General features: G+C 41.1%; 1 protein-coding gene across 5 annotated transcripts in view; it reads right to left on the bottom strand.

Annotated features, from left to right (window-relative positions):
* DMRT1 (doublesex and mab-3 related transcription factor 1) overlaps positions 1–20569 on the bottom strand; it is a 117822-nt gene that overhangs the window by 39313 nt on the left and 57940 nt on the right. For 2 of the 5 annotated variants that reach the window (XM_069961896.1, XM_069961895.1), the window contains exon 5: positions 10157–10319. In XM_069961896.1, the coding sequence (XP_069817997.1) occupies positions 10157–10319 (163 nt within the window). Of the gene's footprint in view, positions 1–6298; positions 6318–6417; positions 6513–9804; positions 9891–10156; positions 10320–20569 lie in introns of those variants that run through there. The other 3 variants (XM_069961898.1, XM_069961897.1, XR_011362147.1) reach the window with 3 other exon arrangements.

Raw genomic sequence — 20569 nt, 5'->3', positions numbered from 1 at the left:
TCTATAATGGGGGGGAGGGGCATCTATAATGGGGGAGGAGGGGGCATCTATAATGGGGGTAGAGGGGTCATCTATAAGGGGAGGGGGTATCTATAAGGGGGGGAGAAGAGGGGGCATCTATAATGGGGAGGAGGAGGGGGCATCTATAATGGGGGGGAGGAGGGGGCATCTATAATGGGGGGAGGAGGGGGCATCTATAATGGGGGTAGAGGGGGTCATCTATAAGGGGAGGGGGTATCTATAAGGGGGGGAGAAGAGGGGGCATCTATAATGGGGGGGAGAGGGGGCATCTATAATGGGGGGGAGAAGAGGGGGCATCTATAATGGGGGGGAGAAGAGGGGGCATCTATAATTGGGGGGAGAGGGGGCATCTATAATGGGGGGGAGGAGGGGGCATCTATAATGGGGGGGAGGAGGGGGCATCTATAAAAGGAGGGGGTCATCTATAAGGGGAGGGGGCCATCTATAAGTGTAGGGCAAACTGGCTGCAGACACTGGGAGATAGATATATGCACAATTATTATTATCAGGGCCCCTCAGGTGTCTGTATTGTAGGGGGTCACTTGCATTAGTCACTAGGTGAGAGATATATCTATCTATATACACATCTTGTGGGGGGTCACTATGGCTGCAGTCATAAGTCTAGCTCAGTATGTATAGACTGTTGCAAGCTTTTAAACGGAACCTGTCACCCCCGGTGACGGGGTGACAGGCTCCCAACCCCCCGTTAGAACCCCCTATACTCACCTCATCGCGCCGGGTCCCGCTTCTGGAGGTGGTCGGGTCACGGAGATCTCAGCCGCTGCAGCCCGGCGCGCACACTGAGAGATGAGTCCAACACTCATAGAGAATGACGGAGCGCTGGACTCTCCCGTCATTCTCTATGAGCGTTGGACTCATCTCTCAGCGCACGCCGGGCTGCAGCGGCTGAGATCTCCGTGACCCGACCATCTTCAGAAGCGGGACCCGGCGCGATGAGGTGAGTATAGGGGGGTTGGGAGCCTGTCACCCCGTCACCGGGGGTGACAGGTTCTCTTTAAGTTCAAGTTCAGAAGAGTAAGCCTCATTAAAAGGCTAGCCAAGTGAGGCTGAAGTACTGAGTCAGACTGGATATGGTTGTCAAGTTGCAAGTTTCCATGTTGAACATTTTCAAACTAAGAAAAGAAAGGATCTAAAGGAGGAGGATGAGGAGGAGGAGGAGGAGGAGGCTGCCGTGGCCTCTGCACACAGTAAGTCCCATTTAACATAACATTAATTTTACATGGTTTAAAATGTTGGCGACCAAATATTCTATTTGGCGCCTACATTTTTCAGGTTAGGAGCCAATGGCTCCCAGGTAAATTTTTTAGTCTGGAGCCCTGTGCACTCAGATCTCTCATTGAGATCTTTGCTGTATAGTTATACAGCAAAGATCAATGAGATTAACACTCGTTTGCTTTCGGCTGCTGCAGCCGAATACAAACGTGTGCCGAGCCGGGGACGGCGCCATCTTGCAGGTAGAAAGATTGCTCCTCCGGGACAACGTCCCGGAGGAGTGATCTCCCCACTATACCACCACTGTTCATCTGCAGCCAGTAATCGGAGGCAGCTGTCATCTTTGACAGCTGCCTCCGATTACCTGATTAGTGGGCACGGCGATCACACCATGCCCGCCAATAGCCGCAATCCCGGGCTACATGCGGCACCCGGGATTGCGGCAGTTCAGAGCACGGGCGCCGCGCTGAACGCAGGGAGGCGGCCCTGGACGTACGGGTACGTCCAGGGTCGCCTAAGGGTTAAAGGAGAAGTCCGGCGAAAATTTTTAGTAAAATATTGTATTGCCCCCCAAAAGTTACACCAATATACACTTATCACAGGAAATGCACATAAAGTGCTTCTTTCCCTGCACTTACTACTGCATCAAGGCTTCACTGGATAAAATGGTGATAAAAGGGTAATTATAGTGATTATTCTAAGTTCAGAATTTTTTCATTCTTGCTTGAAAGATGTTCTTACCTTTTTTTTTTTTTTACACAATTACTATGCCTGTAAAAGCAAAAGAAATACTCCACAGTTGAAGAGCTGCATTATCTGAGACAAATTGGTTAATGCCTGACATCTCTATTTAAATGAATATAGCTATTAGGTCGGTTATTGTCAACCTCTCAAGCAACGGGACTGGCACTGTGATGACAGCAGAAGAATAGAAGCTTAGCAGTGTCCCTGTGACTGTAGAGAATGTCAAAATGTCACACAAACATGACAAAAGTTTTGATTGGACACAGCCTGAGGATTCAGATCCCGCCGATTGATAGAACAAGCCAGGAGAATTGCATGGATAAGCTCTTTTCTACCTGGCTTGCTGTACGATGTGGGCTCCATATACACCTGCAAAAAAATAGAAGAGGCAGGGAGTGAAGTGACCAGCCATGCTCTTCTTCCATCTTTATGTAATGATCGGTGGCAGTCTGAACACCCAGACCCTGACTGATCAAACTTGACGTGTCTGTTTGAAATGTTATTGTTTTTTTTTCTAAATCACGGGGTCTCTTTAAGAAATAGGTTATTATTTCATGATATGGGTGTAAAGAGAAGACATATGTTGTGTTGCACAATAATTCTGGTAAGGGAAAACAGTTATGGAGTTACTGCTTTTGCTTAAGTTTTGGTTCCATGCTCTGTTATAGCTGTATATTGAGCATCTCCTAAAATGAAACCACTAAATTAGTGCCGGATACGTATACAGTGAGAGGCTGTTCTTCTACATTTAAGCGGAAAGGAAAAAAAACTCAGTTGAGCTGCTGAAAAGCCCTATTTCCTTTCACAAAGAGAACACTAAAAAGGATTACCTGTATCAGTTCACTCAAACTTAGAAAGCTAAACACCTGCACTTGCAACAGAATACCACAATTCCCTCCTCAGAAATCTTGTATAGCTTGTGGGACAGTAGTTAAAAAAAATTCCCTACAGGTTGGAGCTGGCATAGAACAAACCTTACTCACCCTGAGGCTTCAATAACTTTTTACTTATTTGCTATCCTAAATGCATTTTGTGATCCACCATAGCCATAATTGGCTGAAAAATTAGGGAAAGAGCAAAAAACAGCTAAGGAAACTGTGAACAGAAAAACAGCTAAAACTTAGCGCAGCATTTAATTAGCGGTGGCTGGAGAAGTTAGATGCAGATCTAGGAAGTCCTGGAAAACATGGTGTAAGGGGATTAGCTCACAGGATAACCATATGCTGAGTTAGATGGGCCAAAAGCCAAAGCCAGGAATGTATTTTAAAGGAGAGAAATCTCAGCCTTTCCTTTACAACCTGTTCTTTGTATATAGTCTGTACCTGCCTTTGGTTTAAAAAAATCTGGCCCTTTAGGACCATTCCACCACTTTACAATTTTCCACAGAAGTGTGCAGTATCTTATACACAGCACCATAGTCTGTGGCTAGGCGTGTGGTAGTGATTTGCAGGCAGGACCTGAATTTGTCAATTTAGAAAATGGCAAGTTCAGATGAAGCCTGCAATTATCTGTGGATTTCATCAGCTAAACATTGCCACCAGAGCTCCAAATTCACTGACAACTCTTTAGCATATTATCTTAAGTTATTTCATAGTTGGTATCTAAGAGTCATAACTTTATTTAATTTTTTTTTACATAGCCATATGAGGGCTCATTTTTTACGAGACAAATTTTACTTTAATGGTGCCATGTTGAGAATCATGTAACGTTGATTAACGTTGGGGATCTGAGAACCCATATTGGTTCTCAGAATGCATGCCCCATCACCTGACTGTGCAGGGAAGAACTGTGAGGGTACAAACCCACACACCGTATACACAGCAGATACGCAACAAATACGCAGCAGATTTGTTGGTACAGATTTGATGCTGTGTTCAGTTATTTAGATCTAATCTGCTGCGTTTTTGCTGCGTGTTTGCTGCGTATTTGCTGCGTATCGCAGCAGTAAATACGCTGCATATACGGTGTGTGGGTTTATACCCTGAAAGGACTACAGCACTGAATAATCAGTCAAAATCCCTAAGGTTGGAAATCATGGCCTATCCCAGTGTATGTAATGTCTTTATGAGATGAAGATTTTCCTTTAAGTGATGCTTCAACTGTTTATTTGTCTTTTTAAGGTGTCATTTAATAGTAAATTATAAGGGATTAAATGTATTTTTTTATATACATGCAGTAATTGACAACTGTTTTGCAGAAATATGTGGCTAACATACATATAGACTATTTTAAGGCTAGGTAGTTGAAAGTGTAATTCCTGTAGATTCCAGTTTTACAACACAGGAACACTCGATTTTAATCGTCAGACATGGCAATTTCATTACATGCAGCACTGGACAGAGACAGAAAGCAAGCAGGATTTGTAATACGTTATCCTCCATAAGGTATGTGTTTACCTGATATATGTCTCAGTATATAAAGTATATTGCCCTACACAATGTGAGCTTGTGAATCATAATAACATTTCCAATCTCAGAATCCAAGGTTAAGAAAATGAAGAGGGAAGCATCTAACGAACAGAACAAGACAAATCATGGGGAAAAGAAGGATGCAGAAAAATAAGTTAACTTTCCTAGCTAGAAAAAAAACACAAAACAAAACATGAGAGGAAAAAAATAAGTTATCCCCATCTAACAGCCAAATTCCAACATAACTCAATCTGGACATCTCATCTGGTGTGAACTGCACTCATTCCTAGTGTAAACCCCAGCGCGCTCTGCAATGATATACTGTAATGTCACATCGCAATCTGGATTTACTATAAAGGGCTGTGACGAGTTTCAGAGCAGTAAACATTGCAGCGAGGTGTATTTCACACTGAGCTGGTTTTTATGAAGAACACTTCACCGCCCGGCTCCGGCGGCCCCAATGATAAATGGTGAAAGATGCGTGACAAGCTTCATCATTGTTTGTAAATCTTAACTGTTCCTGCTCACTAACTCTGCAGGCAATTTTCAAAGACAGCGGCCGACAGAAGGACAGCATAGCTCCCCTGAAGGTTATTCAACTCGTGCCGGGCTTATTTTCCTGACAAGAAGACAATTGTGCAACAACTAAGCATAGAGGGCTCCTAAAATTAAGAGCCAAATTAACCCTAACCTTACCATTCGTCAAAGAGAAATTATCGTCCACCATGGCAAGAGGCAATCGATTTAACACAAATTAAAGTGGACCTAAAAGGCAATGCTTCCTTATTATAAAGGAAAAATTGTTACAATTAACATAAATACATATTAAAAATAAATTAAATGTTCCTTGCATAACTTGATGCACAGTGAAAGTGACATTTATATAAACATAGATGGCATCTTACAGAACACTTTCACTCTACTGTATATAACCTGGAAAACTACACTAATTCATTCTAAACATGGCTCTCTATCTTTTCATACTGTACTCCATTCAAGCTGCTATCCCATAGACACAAGCAGCAAAATATCCCCAAAAACAGATACTGCTGTTGTATACATAACTAAGAGATATAGATATCTTTATGAGGTACTGCAACAACTGAAGGAACATTTGGAGGGGGAGGGGGGGGGGGAAGTGTCACATCTGTGTTTATGATTACCACTCAAACACCAGAAAAAGGAAATAAATGTCTCTTATCGATTTCAGCGGGACAAAAAAGGTCTCAATTTGCTCCATTTGTTTGTGAACTGCTTTTTGAACAGAGGAAAAATCTGTGCGTACTGTAATCTTCCAACCATTCTACTTAACGGACCACGAACAGACGTTACAATTTTTCTATTTAAGTCTATGTGAACAGTTGATACATCTGGTTATCATTCGTTGAGTTCACACAGAGTAAAACTGGCTGAATTCCGCGGCAGACTGGCAGTCTATGGGAGGCTCGAGCACCTCCTCTCTCTGCGCCTTTCCACTCTGAAGAACTGACATGTCCATTCTCCAGCGCGGACAAAGGAGCGTGAGCCTCCCATAGACTGCCAGTATGACATGGACAATGGTGGGATTGCGCTGCGAAGTTTTATGGGTGTGTATAAGGCCGTCAAGTGGCCAAAAAAATTGATATGTTGTCTGGTCGTGGGCTAATACTTATGATGGTTGTTATATCAATGTCACAAGATTTCCATGTGCTGCTCAGAGCAACCTGCAACACTGCAGCCTTTAGGAAAATGACCTGATATTTTAGTACTTATGGATTCAGAGCTAACCTTCCCTCTAGTGATGCATGTAATATAATCAATAAAGAGTTAATTATATATATAAATATATATATACAGCTTGTTCTTTGTACCTCTCCACGGAATCTCTACATCAATCAGTGCACCTCCATCATCTAATGGGCACAGCAACCTCTGTAAATCGAATAAAAATTGGGTCCAACTAGATAGCAGTTGTGGTTGAGCTAGCAACTTTTCAAAATTAACTTAGGGTATCAGTTTTTCTATAGTTTTCAAGATCTCTGCATGTTGTCATGGAGTGGGATCCTTCCCTTCAGTACAGAAGCACATGTAATGGCAGGGGGGTGATGGTGGCAGGTAAGCTTAGCTCTGTATTATTATCCGGAAAAAAAAAGAATGTAACATGGATGTTAATTATGCTAGTGTGAAGGCAGCCTAAAAGTAATGAAGCATGCTCAAAGTTTGCTCAACACTCAACTCAATATTTATATTTTTTAAGATGACCAGATGTTCTATATACTCTCTTTCAGCAGAACCGATGTATTGTTAAAGGGGTACTTCAAAGAAGAAAAAATATTTTCAAGTCAAATTGTAACAAAGTTGCACAGATTTGTAATTTACCTTTGCTTAAAGTGTAACAGGTCACCATAAATAACCTCTGACCTGTTCAGACTCTGACTGATCAATAGAACGTGCAGGGAGAGGACTCCGCTATCATGCATTGTGTCAGTGAAAAAGATGTGCCACCATAGACTTAAATTATGCAGCTGTCTTGTCACATGACACAAGCGTGGCTTGTACTGGCTCGTTCTCACGATCAGTCAGGTCTTAACACTTAGACCCGGACTGATCAAAACTTTTGACATGTCAAAAAGTTTTTATGGTCACAGTGTCTCTTTTTTTAAAAAAAATTGTCTTTCCAGTATGTAGCACCCGCTCTATGTGCTGAAGGAAGCTGTGTGGTTATTTCCAATCCAACAAGGTGCTCCCTGCTGTTACCCCTGTCCAGAGAAGTTTGCCATTGGGTTTTTCTCCAGCCCTGAACAGTTCCTGACACATGCAAAAGTGGCAGCAGAGAGCACCATGTCGTACTGGAAGGAACACATGACTTCCTCCTTGACATACAGTACCTGATAAATGCTGGAAAGACAGAATTTTTAAAATAGAGGTAAATTACAAATCAATTTAACTAGGGATGGTCCGAACCTGCCGAGGTTCGGGTTCGTATGAACTTGAACGCTCGGCAGCAGATTCCCGCTGTCTGCCCACTCCGTGGAGCGGGCGGATACAGCGGGAGTAACGTCTGGAAAACTGGGATACAGCCTATAGCTGTGGCTGTATCCCAGTTTTCCAGGCGGTCCTCCCGCTGGATCCGCCTGCTGCACGGAGTGGGCAGACAGCGGGAATCATTACCGAGGGTTCGGGTTCGTACGAACCCGAACCGAACTCGGTTCGGACCATCCCTAAATTTAACCTTCCAGCTTTGATTAAAGGAGAAATTTTATTTTTATCCAGGTGGTGAACCGATTTATTTTGATGAATATTGGCCCAGATTCAAGTGTGAAAATTAGAAGCTGGTGTAAACTGCCCACAGCAACCACAGCTCGGTTTTTATTTTAGCAGAGCTGAAAGCTGACCTGCGATTGGTTGCTGTGGGCAGTTTACACTAGTTTCTATTTTACAGTTTCATAAATCTGGTGCATATTGGACAATGAGTAGGTGTAGATTTGTGCCAAATTCACACCACACTGTTTTACATTTTAGGCCCTGCCCCCTCCTGGTAAACCATACACATTTGTTTTCAGTGCAAAAAGATAATTTTTAAAGCAATTTTGCAGTATGCAATGATTTGTGATAAAACAGCTTTTAATACATTCTCCCTACATGTTTGTGTATACATTACTTTCTCCTCCAAGCTAATATTTTAGTAACAATATATGTAAGCAGCTAACTGGCTAGAAAGCCATTTAAATTGGAAATCTAATAAAAAAATAAAAATTGTTCTATTTATGTTCCTATTTAGAATGTAAATAAAGTAAATATGGTAAAATAAGGCTGGTTCCACTCTGCAATTTTGATTGCTTTTAGGGTACAAACACACACACCGTATACGCAGCGTATTTACTGCTGCGATACGCAGCAAATACACAGTAAATGCGCAGCAGATACGCAGCAGATTAGATCTAAATAACTGAACACAGCATCAAATCTGCACCATCAAATCTGCTGCGTATCTGCTGCATATTTGCTGCGTATACGGTGTGTGTGTTTGTACCCTAAATGTAAACGTTTTATACACTTGAACATACTGTAATGGAAATGGCAAAACTAAATGAAACACAGTGTTCACACAGCCTTATTTTCTGCAGTACAATAAAAACGAAAGAAAAAAAGGGAAACACAGCAGTAATTAATTAAAGGGAACCTGTCACCCCCCGTGCCGGGGTGACAGGCTCCCGACCCCCCGTTAGAGACCCCTATACTTACCTCATCCCGCCGGGTCCCGCTTCTGGATTCGGTCGGGTCCCGGAGATCTCAGCCGCTGCAGCCCGGCGCGCGCGCTGACAGATGAGTCCAACGCTCATAGAGAATGACGGAGCGCTGGACTCTCCTGTCATTCTCTATGGGTGTTGGACTCATCTCTCAGCGCGCGCGCCGGGCTGCAGCGGCTGAGATCTCCGGGACCCGACCGAATCCAGAAGCGGGACCCGGCGGGATGAGGTAAGTATAGGGGTCTCTAACGGGGGGTCGGGAGCCTGTCACCCCGGTACGGGGGGTGACAGGTTCCCTTTAAGTAATTAAACAAATTAATGAATTAAAAACAGAGAAAAATATATTTATACACTGTATTATGTAACTTATATACGAGGTTTCTGACTTCCCGGTATCATTATTACATGCATCATAGAACTACAGATTTTACCTGTTAGGTATTTTAGGCATTTTTCAATATGCATCTCTAGGGCATAAAGCTGAAGCAAAATTCCTTATAAAAACTTCAGTATAGAATTATAAAAAAGGCTACCAACAGAATGCTTTTAAAGAACGAATGAAAACATGGGTAACATTTATTTCAGTTTGCATGCCAGTTTTCTGGGGGGATTTGCTGCTGCTCTGGACAGAGGTGGCAGCAGAGAGCACTGTATCAGATTGCAAAGAAAACTCCACTTCCTGTAGGACATACACCAGCTGATTTGAGAAAATTACAAATCTGTACAACTTTTTGGGACCAGTTGATTTGAAAACAATTTTTTTATCTGTCTGTTATCATCAGTTATCTGCTGTTTTATTTTCTGATTTTAGACAATATATGAATTCCCTAATTCTGCGACATCCTCACTCATAGCTCTGTATTGTGCCATTCCTGTTATTTTTACTAGAAATGTATGAGTAAATTACCAGCTGCACTTTAGCTATTTGGGGTGTATGACACTATCTAATCACAGATGACAATGCCAGACTTTAGGGATACGCTCCCAAGTCGTAACACTCAGTTGATGATTGAGTCATACCTTTCGAGTAAGAACAAAGGAATGGCACATCATAGATCTATAAGAAAAGATGTTCCAGAATTTTTCTTTCAGGGAGAATACAAGTATTTACTAAAACAGAAGGGCCAGAAAGGCCACAGGACAACTTTTACAGACTTGCGTTTTGATACCTTGGTGCCAGATACTACTGTACATCTTCAGGAGTCCTGTGGAGTCCATGACACGATGAAGCCATATTTTGGTAGCACAAGAAGACCTGCACAATATAAGGCAGGTGATTGTAATGTTATGGCTGCAGGAAGAACTACAGAGGTCATATTTCACTGTTTCTTCACACTGTGGCTCTTCCTATTGAACAGTAAGTAGCAGTAAGTCAATGATATTCCTCAGTGCTTACTCACAGCCCAGCATGAAGCAACAGTCAATCCTCTCCAAAATGCTGCCTCTTGTGAAAACTCCAAACTCACATACACCAACAGGTACATAGTCATAATCATGTTCATGGAACGAAAAAGTACTTACCACTTGCTTTGACCTCAGGGTAAGAGGGGTTTTCTTCAAAACTGAAGATGGGTTGAACACAGGCAGGTGTGGCTATGCTCTGCCCCACACATGGGTAGTAATGGTGCATCCTGTACTGGGAGCCTGTGCTGTGTCCTGGAAGGCGGTTATCATTACTTTTCATCTGCAAAAGACAATATACTAAGCTGATACTTAAAGTAAAAAAAACTGATGACACTGATGAAACTAAATACACAAAAGAAGGTGAGGCCGAGCTCTCGTTCAGTCAACAGTTGGATCCACCAATCCTCTGCCTCTGCAGGACTGCTCTGGTGCCTTACCCCCTCAAGCATAAAAGGGTCAACCTCCAAAACGTCAATCGGGAAAATTTGTCTGAATAAGACATTAAATTTGTTTTAGATTAAATGGTCAATTCAGTTCTGGGTAAAGTCTGGTCAAGTGCGGAGCAGTAAGTGCAGTATGGGACTATTGATATTATAAGTGCAGTATGGAATTATTGATATTTTTCCTATAAATTGTGGAGCGACCCAGCCCATTGAGTGTAAAGAGTTACCTCCTTGGGCCAGCCAGTAGGCAGTAATTCATAGCATATTCTTGCTTACTGTTCAAGAGCAGGATTCCCTTCTCCTCTACATAGTTTCCATGGTGTGCTGTTTTAGGGCTCATGGAAGCAATGTACTGAGCAGTAGGCATACAAGGTAAGGGAATTATTTTAACTTTTATTTTATTAAGGTTTTTATAAAGACATAACAGCTTTGTACATAAAAAAACCTAACAAATTTAAAGCAAACATGTGGAATACAAAGAATAAGTTACAAATAAGTGTCCGAAATGTAGTTGTTTAAAACTTAAGTCCATGGGCCTGAACTCCTGGCCAGAATAGAAGGATAGTCCCGCAGTAATACTCCTTCATGTGACACAATAAGCACCACGATACCATATAATTAGGGATGGTCCGAGCCGAGTTCGGTTCGGGTTCGTACGAACCCGAACCCTCGGTAATGATTCCCGCTGTCTGCCCGCTCCATAGCCATAGGCTGTATCCCAGTTTTCCAGGCGTTACTCCCGCTGGATCCGCCCGCTGCTCGGCAGGTTCGGACCATCCCTACATATAATGTAAACACGTAACATCTGGCCCGTGCTTTGTCTCTCAAGTTACCAATGTAGAAAGTCAGGACTGCACTACTACCGTGGACATGTATAAAATATTGTGCTCAAATTTAAATAAGGAGCAATGTATAAAGCATAACTGCTTACCACACAGACTCTCCTGGCCCCCCACTTCTTATGAGTTCTGGGTTGTTCCAACCTCACAAACTACATGCTCAGTCACTCAGTGGCCCTAGCAGTGTCCTGCCTCTGATACAGAACCCAGAAGAAGTGACGAGGAGCTAAGGACAGGAGCTGCTGAAGACCAGAGGAGGTGAGTACAACATGTTTATTGTTTTCTTTACACCACTCCCAGCAGTGGAGAAAACATTTGTTTTCTTCACACAATTAGTGATCTTTCCCCCCCCCAACTTAACGCTAAATAAAATGATACATACTATGCTATGCACTGCTAGTTTGTGCTATAGAAATAAATAAAACAATTAAAAAAACAAAACAAAAAACAGATAATAAATAGTATAGTAGTAAGAATAAAAGCATTAAACTTGGAATTAAAAGAATAGTTAACGCTAGCCAAAACAATTAAGTATATCATAAGGAAGCTATACGGAAACTCTGATAGATTCTTCTAAAACTAAAGCACGTACTGTGGCAGAAAAGAACAGAGCCCAGGCGAGACACTGGCTTGAATCATTGCAGACGCTGGCACTGCTGTGAGAGGAAACATCTATATCTGTCCATGTTGATAGACATACTTAATTAACCTCTGCTATTCTGTTCCAAGCTACTGTTTAAGACAAAGTCACTGACCCGTAAACAATATGTTGCCATCAGAATCTCAAACTGCTGTGACACTAGAGAGATATAGCCCTATCAGCACTATGCAGTTAAAAAAAATCTCTTATATTACCTGCTGAGAGAATTATGGCTTCTATTCATGTCACACTTGAGCTGCCAGAGACACTATGATACTTTTTAGCATAAATCTGCAGGGTGGAAGATGTAATAATACATATTCTATGACTCATAGACAAGAGGAACATCCATCCAAACAGAACAAACTGTACACCCCTCTCCCTTTATTTTACTACAGACACATGAGATGAGAAATATTCTTCGGAGAGCAGAAAATTACATGCAATACACCCAGGCCCTGGATGTCCAGCAGTGATCTACAGCTATGCTTACACCCCCTTTTCCTACATTGTCTCTATGTTACATCCATTTCACTTAAAACAATTCTGCTCTTCATACAAATTACGACTAACATCTTCCTGTGTGGATACTTTAACATAAACATAAAGAGACAAAAATTGTCCTGCAAGATCAGAGGGGCACCCGTTTAGGACTACGAACCCAAAACAGATCTAATGAACCCCTGGCTCCACCACTAGATCTGTTACGTGTAAATTACTGTAGATGGCTTTATCTCTGGCATTTTATCCCCTACATTTGTTTACATGTTTCTTCTCACATTTTTAACCCCCCAAACACAAACCTCTCTGTGGGAAAAAACAGCAGAAAGACCCTGCTGTGGTTGGAAAAAAAAACAAACATAAATACACACCAAACTGCTCTTAAAAACACCAAACAAAAAACATTTAATTTAACGTTTAGTTTTTCTTCATTATTATTCTTCATTATTATTCATATATAATATTCCGTCACATTTTTCACCCCCAACAAACGCCATGCGACAAATTAGCTGTTTTTAGTGGGTTCTTTTTTCTCCAGAAAAACTTCTTATCAGAATCCACCCTCATAGCTGATTTTCTAAGAAACAGTGTATTGTGATCTTACAATAAGTTATAGAATTTCTGTACTAACAGTTTATTAAAGAGGCTGACTCATGACGACATCCCCTCCCCTTTACAAAAATCCAGCTTAGAAAATTATTCAGGACAGGAGAAGGAATGGCTTGAGATCAAGCTGCCAGACGGCCACTCTGAACAGAACAGAGCCACCTGCACTATATGTATAGGCATGCTGACTGCAGACGAGAAACAAAATGAGCGTAATGCATTAACAAAAACATGCATAGAAATGTTCATACAACTGTATAGAAGCTGTTTTTTTTCTGTTACTTAAATTTTCTGTGAGGACTTATTTTTTGTAGGGTGAACTTTTTGATAGCTTTTCTATATTTTCCAGATGTGTTTAAAAAAACAAAAACAGGCATTAGTGTTCGCTTTTCCTGACAGTCGGAGGTATACAGCTTACATCCGTGCAGTCTGATCAGCGATTGTGTCATAGAGCCTGTATGAGATTGCCTATAACACTGATCACTGATGCTATGGTATGGCATAGCATTGACCAGTGTATGTAACCTGATGACTGCACATAATAGTCCCCTAGAGGGACATAAAAAATGTAAATATAAAAATGTTTTTAAAAATATCACAAAGCCCCTGTGCCAATAAAAGTTTAAATCATCCCCCTTTCCCATTATACAAATAAAGTGATCAAAAAAATAAAATATTAGGAAAGCCATATAAGCATACATACCGTTGTGTTTTGCTGACGTATACAAAAGAAGATAACATGTTAAGTGCATTACGTAGATAAAGGAACCCCCCAGAACCCCCTCAATTTCACCCTATAAATAAAACATTTTATGGTAGATTAATAGGTACCAATACAAAGTACATTTGTTCCTGGAAAAAGCCCTTCCATGACCCTGTAGATGAAGAAATAAAGGCGCTATAGTTCTTAGAAGGCGAAAGGAAAAAATAAAATGCAAAACTAAAAATTGATCCTGTCATTTAGGGTCATGAAGGGGTTAATAAATTTATATAATTTCTTATATATAACTTTATATTTTTTTTATTTAAACTTTTTTATTTAAACAACAGAGGGCGGAGCATCGCCTCTGCTGCCACCAATGGCTGAGCTGGGATCTGCAGGGCTGCCCAAGCCCTGGTCCTGGAACAGTAACATATTGCTAGCTTTGCAGTATGCAGTGCTAGTAACACTGAATCTCCCCTGATTTCTGTAGTAATGCATGTTAACACTAGAAAAGACATAAGATATGACCGAGCCACCTGTGTCAGTAGCAATATTTAAATATACTGGGGTCAGGGCTTGAGCAGCCCTGTAGTTCCTGACAGCCATTGGTTGTCGTGTCTTTCCTTACTGCTGCTATTCAATGTAAGAAAAAATATATATATACATTAAATTAAAGTCTGGCTAAAATTTTTATTAAAATATTGTATTGTCCCCAAAAGTTATACAAATCACCAATATACACTTATTAGGGGAAATGCACATTAAAGGGAACCATTCACCCCGTGGCCCCCGGCAGAAACTGACATACAGTGACATAAAGGTCAATATACTTACCACATCGCTCCCGGTCCCGTCCCGGACCCGTTGTTGACAACGAGAAATCGCTGATTCTTCTTCTCCCGCCCATTATGGTAATAAGCTGAGATGAGTCCAACGTCCATAGGAAACGGCAGACGAGTCCAACCTATTCATGAGGTCCTCTTCTCGTCGCCGCCCATCCACGCCTCCTGGAACTTGATTGACATCTTCAGTCTTCTGACGAATTCCCGCGCAGGCGCCGTTGCAGTGGTCTCGTCACCTCTTCTGCGCCTGCGCAGTAAACAGGATACGTGCTCGAGACAATCGGCGCACGCGCAGTAAACAGTGAGGCTGCGGAGCGGCTACAATTGTGAACTGCGCATGCGCCGAAAACGACTGTCAGGCGCCTGCGCGGGATCCGGCGAGAAGAAAGAAGACAAGGAGGAAGAAGACCCGGCGTCAAAGTGTCGGAGGTGGGGAGAAGGCTGGACTTCGGGCCCGGCGGCGCTCATTACCATAATGGGCGCAAGAAGAAGAATCGGCGATTTCTCCGTGTCAACAACGGGATCCGGGACAGGACCGGGAGCGATGTGGAAAGTATATTGACCTTTATGTCACTGTATGTCAGTTTCTGCCGGGGCCACGGGGTGAATGGTTCCCTTTAAGTGCTTTTTTCCCTGCACTTACTACTGCATCAAGGCTTCACTTCCTGGATAACATGGGGATGTCACGACCCGACTCCCAGAGCTGTGCGGGCTAACACAAATAAAGTAGTGAAGATCATGTATCTAGTAAATCCCCCCCAGTAGATCAGAGTGGGAACATTCCCCAGTTACAGATGCCACGGGTAGGCTGGCAGCAGCCACTCTGACGTCCCATTCTCCTCTGCCTTATCTCCATTCCACCTCATCAATAGCTTTATCCACTCCTTGTCCCGCTTCTCCCCAAGCTTCCTCAGCTTCCCAGACAGTAAGAGGCGGGCAGGTGGCACTTGCTGCTAGGAGCAGGCATAGGCTGCTGTCTGCCAGTAGCTCTATGTTGCCAGAGTAGGGAAGCCACTGTTGTGGGCTGGTGACTACCAACCCCTGTAAGCTTACCTGTACAGATTTTCTTTGCAGGATTCAAATCACAGCTGACCAAGGAGGATGTAGCCAGACAAGGCTTTCACTCAACCCTGGTCTTCACTAATATCATCTAGTGCTAGTGAGGAACCAATGGGACATTATCCTCACTTGTTCCGACTGAGGGACATACAGTAAGTGTCAGTGAGGAAGCAGTATGCCATAATGTTAACTTGTTCGATCGGTATATAATCTTCACTTGATCCTCTTTGCTTGGGTGCAACTTAGTGAGTTAAGGCAAACGGCGGCAGGTGTCATCTGTAGTTAACAGCTGACACCTGCTAGGTGCAGAGCGGGTTCAGCTCCCAAGCTTCCCAGCGAACATTTCCTACCCATATATGTGGTAAAGAGTTTCAAAATGAATTATGAGAATGTTTTAAAGCATTGTGTTGATTTATGATGAATGAAAAAGCCAAAATGGGAAATCATCATCCATTTAAAGCTATTAAAGGGTACTCCACCTAAAAGATATAAACCTGCTCAATCCCCACCCAAATTCTAAGCTTTTTTGTAATAGGTTTCTATTACATGAATTTGGCCATTTGTCTGCAGCACATCCTGACTTGCACCCTGAAGCTGCTAAAAAGCCTCACTTCTTGGTCTACTCCGTCTCAGTTCCTCTGTCCTCCCCCTCCCTTCTGAGATCAAAGTCACATGATCTCTGTCCCTTCTGTTGCTAGGCAAGCTGTAACACCACATCTGTAACCCCGGCCACCACGGACTTCACACTAATCATTGAGCACCTGGCCAGGGGGTGGGGAAACAACAGAACAATGACAGCATCCTGAGTAGTATAGAGGGAAGGAAACAAAGTTGTTTCATTTCTCTCTCTTTATCTGTGTAGATGGATAGATAGATGTTCATTCTTCAGCGCGTACAGAGCAGGAGCGCGCGCCTCCCATAGACTCCCATTATGAGCGGGAGGCTAACGGCATTCCGCGGCGGACAATTCCGTCGCGGAATTCCGCTACCTTTGCTCAGTGGGAACAAGGTCTATAGCAGAAGCAGATTGAGCCAGAGATGGGTAGATACTACAAGATGAGGCGGATACTTGACAGTTGGCTCTGTGAAGCAATGCATGCTGGAAAATGTTTCTTGGCCACCGTTATCTTGGACATAGACCGTCTTTTACAAAAACTTTTAACTCAAAAAAGACGGCAGCTAGAAAGACTGGAGATGGCTCAAAATACTTGGTGAGACCAACTAGGTCTAGGTGCATTGCATTTATTAGCTCTTTGGTGGAATACCCCTTTAAACAGAAACATAGGGATTATGTCCCAGTCCATTATGTTTCTTCTATTTAGTTGTATCCTTCTTATAATAACTTCTGCAGCATTTCAGGCTGTCTAAAAGTAAGGTCAAAGTGACTGCTTTTTATTTATTCATTTTGTGCATCAGTCTTTTTTCCTCCTTGACCTCTAAACTGCAAGTACAATATATTTCATTGATAACACCTCTAAACTTTAACAGACATTGCTTATATCAAACATTAACATATACAGAAAAAAAATCTAAGAAAAGGTCAGGGCTATAATGACAAATGTCATGCAGATTCAACATTGGTGGCGTGCTTAGGTAGTGAGCTAAAAATCATTTTATCAAACCCCGAAGACAGGGAGCAATATAGTGTTATATTTCTGACCATGGATTTGGAATAAACATTATCACAAATGGTTTGTCTTATAAATCCTCTGCAATGAAGTGTGTTTTGGACAAGCGAGTACAATAAATCATTTCTAGATTATCAATCTCATTTTAGTGGGCATACATAACATATTTGTCTTTTTGACGTTAAGGAGCAGTAACTTCATCTTTTTTTGCTTCTAAGAAAGGAAATAAGGCAAGAGAAATTTACTCAAGAAGCAATAGGCATGCTTGGAAATCTCATGCTATTCAACTGCAGTTGGGGTTTTAGGACAGCAATAAATTGTAAATCTCCTGACATATCACTAAATGTGTTTAAATTTAATGTCTTACAATGTTGTCTGTGTTTGCCCCTAGTTTTTTAAACATAAAGGACTTTGTATACACCCAATTACCTTTCTTCATTTAACCAGTAACCATCTATGAATAATTACAGAGCTCAGTAATATGAATACTTATTCATCGGCCTTTGTAAAAACATTTTGATTTTAGGTTTCTGTAGTTCAGATGAATGTGCTTTCAAATCTCTTTTTAATCTATTGACATTGCAGCCAGTTTTAGCAGTGGCTTTTTGTTCTTTCATCCTCACCATCCAACAGCCATAATGTTTTTTATTTTTCAATCGACATAGCTACTGTATATGATGGTTTGGTATTCATGGTATAGCGTTAAAGGGTACTATTTATTGATACCATATAACAAACTGGAAAAAGTTTTGGGGTTATCTCATAGGTTTAGTTTTCATGGAGTCCACTGTCTTTACTCTGCAGGTTATCTTTCTGTGTTGTGGCAATCAATTTCTGAGACAATTCTGATCTTCTTTGCGAAGAAACATGGCTTCTTTTCCCTTGGTAAAACCTGCCTTTGATCCAATATGGCGGCTTTCAAGATGGCGACAAAATTCTAGACATAGTCTAAAAGATAGACCCCCCCCCTCCACCTATTACTTGCTGGGGTATTTGGATAGGTAATTTTCCCTTTCTTTTTTTACATAAAAGTTGTTCTGAGACTTTTGACTCACCCTGTACTTTTACACTAAATTATGGGGCATATTTATCATTCTTTTTGCGCCATTATTCAGGCATACTTTGTGTTTTTACGCAGGGTGTAAAATTTAATGCATCGTTTATGAAGCGGTTTAAACAAAAAACAGTGCAAACTATAAATAGGCCCCTATAGCTATACGATGGACCAGTGGACAGTAAACTAGACACTGAGCTATCAACAAGGGGAACAAAGCAGCGGGCTTGTCAGAAGGAAGCAAGTTTGCTTAATAAATTTGCAAAACTATGTAACTTGACCTGTCCTAACTATGTTAGTTAAGATGGGAATACCCTTTTGACTTCTTAAAGACGTATGGATTTTGGCATTAAGGACCGCGCAAATTTTAATTTTTGCTGTTTCATTTTTTCCTCCTCACCTTCTAAGAACCATCGTGCTTTTATTTTTTAACCTACAGGACTGTTTGAGGTCTTAATTTTTGCACCACAATCTCTACTTTTTATTGGTACCATATTCGTGTGGATAGGACATTTTGTTTGCTTTAACTTTTTTTTCTGATATATGTGACAAAAAAATCTGTAATTTTGGCTTTATTTTTTTGTTTACGCAGTTCACTATACGGAAATACTATCGTTATATTTGGACCGATTAGTCCAATAGGTCAGGACAATTAAGCACGGTATGATACATAATATGTTTTTTTATGTTTTAAATAAATATATAACATGGAAAAGGGGGGTGATTTAAACTTTTATTGGGGGAGGGGCCATTTCATGTTTTTTTTTAAATCATTTACATTTTTTTAATTTTACACTTTTTAAGTCCCCCTACAGGACAATTACTTTCATTTATTACATTACTAACCCTGGTCAAGCATCGATCAGAGTTATCTGCAATCTTCAGTGATCGCCAAGCTGACTGCACGGAGGAAGGTAAGAGACCTCCGGCAGTCAGTTACACGATCAGAACCCCAGCAGTGTGTCCTAATAGGACAGTGACAGGTGTGCAGCATTGCAAGGAATAATGGCGGACAGCCGCACAATTGCAGCAGCCCATCATTAACAGTGAGGACCTGGCTGCTCCTGAGCTCGCTTCACAGATTCTTCGAACCTATTGGAGTATGTCATGGGTCCTTAAGTGGTTAAATTCTTTTAGGTAACAGGAATCTGAAAATCTTTCCTCATATTTGTTACTGTATGTATTCTCTGCTGTGCAGGGCAGGCCTGTAGAAACAGTAGAAACAGAGCTGGTTGATTCATTTCACAGGTAATAAATTCTGCTGTATTAGCAACTAAAATGTACCTTGGTTTTGTATATTAACTGTAAAATCTAGAAATTGAGTTTCAATGGATATAATGGATTCAGTCCAAGTATCTACAAGAAGAGATAATAAGTAATATTTCAGACTGACGCATATAAAATCTAAGGGAACAAATACCAAAGGGAAACTGTTCTATCATGGTTTAAAAACAAGATAAAGGACTTTCTGTTTTTTTTTTTCTACCACAATAACCACATAGTACAGTGCAATATTTCATCAACAAAAAATAGTTGCCTTACAAACTAGAGCATAATGTAAAATGGAAGCCATGACTCCAGGTCTTACATTACCACCTATCTTTTAAGGCTATGTTCACACTACGTATATTTCCGGCCGTAGTTTTTACGCGGCCGGAAATGTGCGGCTGAAACTACGGCCGTGGGAAAAAATAGACATGAGGCTGAAAACATACGGTCATTTACTTGGAAATCTGGTTCAACTAAAAATAACAAATAAAATCTTTAGAAAGTGATGCAAACACCTCTGGATGCATCTGGGAAAGCAGGGAAACAGTTTACAGGAATTGCTATTACCGGGGTTTGCGATCCTCTGCAGTAATGCCGATGCCTCTCATGGTTAATATATTTAATTAATAAAACACATTTTCGTTGTAATAAAGTCCCTTTCGTTGTTCAATAATTAAATTTAAACGAATCCATCATTGTGCAATTAAATATACTGTTAAAATAAATATATATATAAATAAATGTATATTTATATATATATATATATTTTTTTTTTTACAGTATATTTAATTGCACAATGATGGATTCGTTTAAATTAAATTATTGAACAACGAAACAGATTTTATTACAACAAAAATGTGTTTTATTAATTAAATATTAATTAGTACAGGAAGCTCCATTAAACCGTTAATTCATATTCCCGGTAAATAGAGCATTCTGTAATAAT

Source organism: Dendropsophus ebraccatus, chromosome 3 (assembly GCF_027789765.1).
Source record: "Dendropsophus ebraccatus isolate aDenEbr1 chromosome 3, aDenEbr1.pat, whole genome shotgun sequence".
NCBI lineage: Eukaryota > Metazoa > Chordata > Amphibia > Anura > Hylidae > Dendropsophus > Dendropsophus ebraccatus.
Note: the sequence above shows the minus strand (reverse complement) of the source record. Positions and strands in the feature narration are given on the sequence as shown.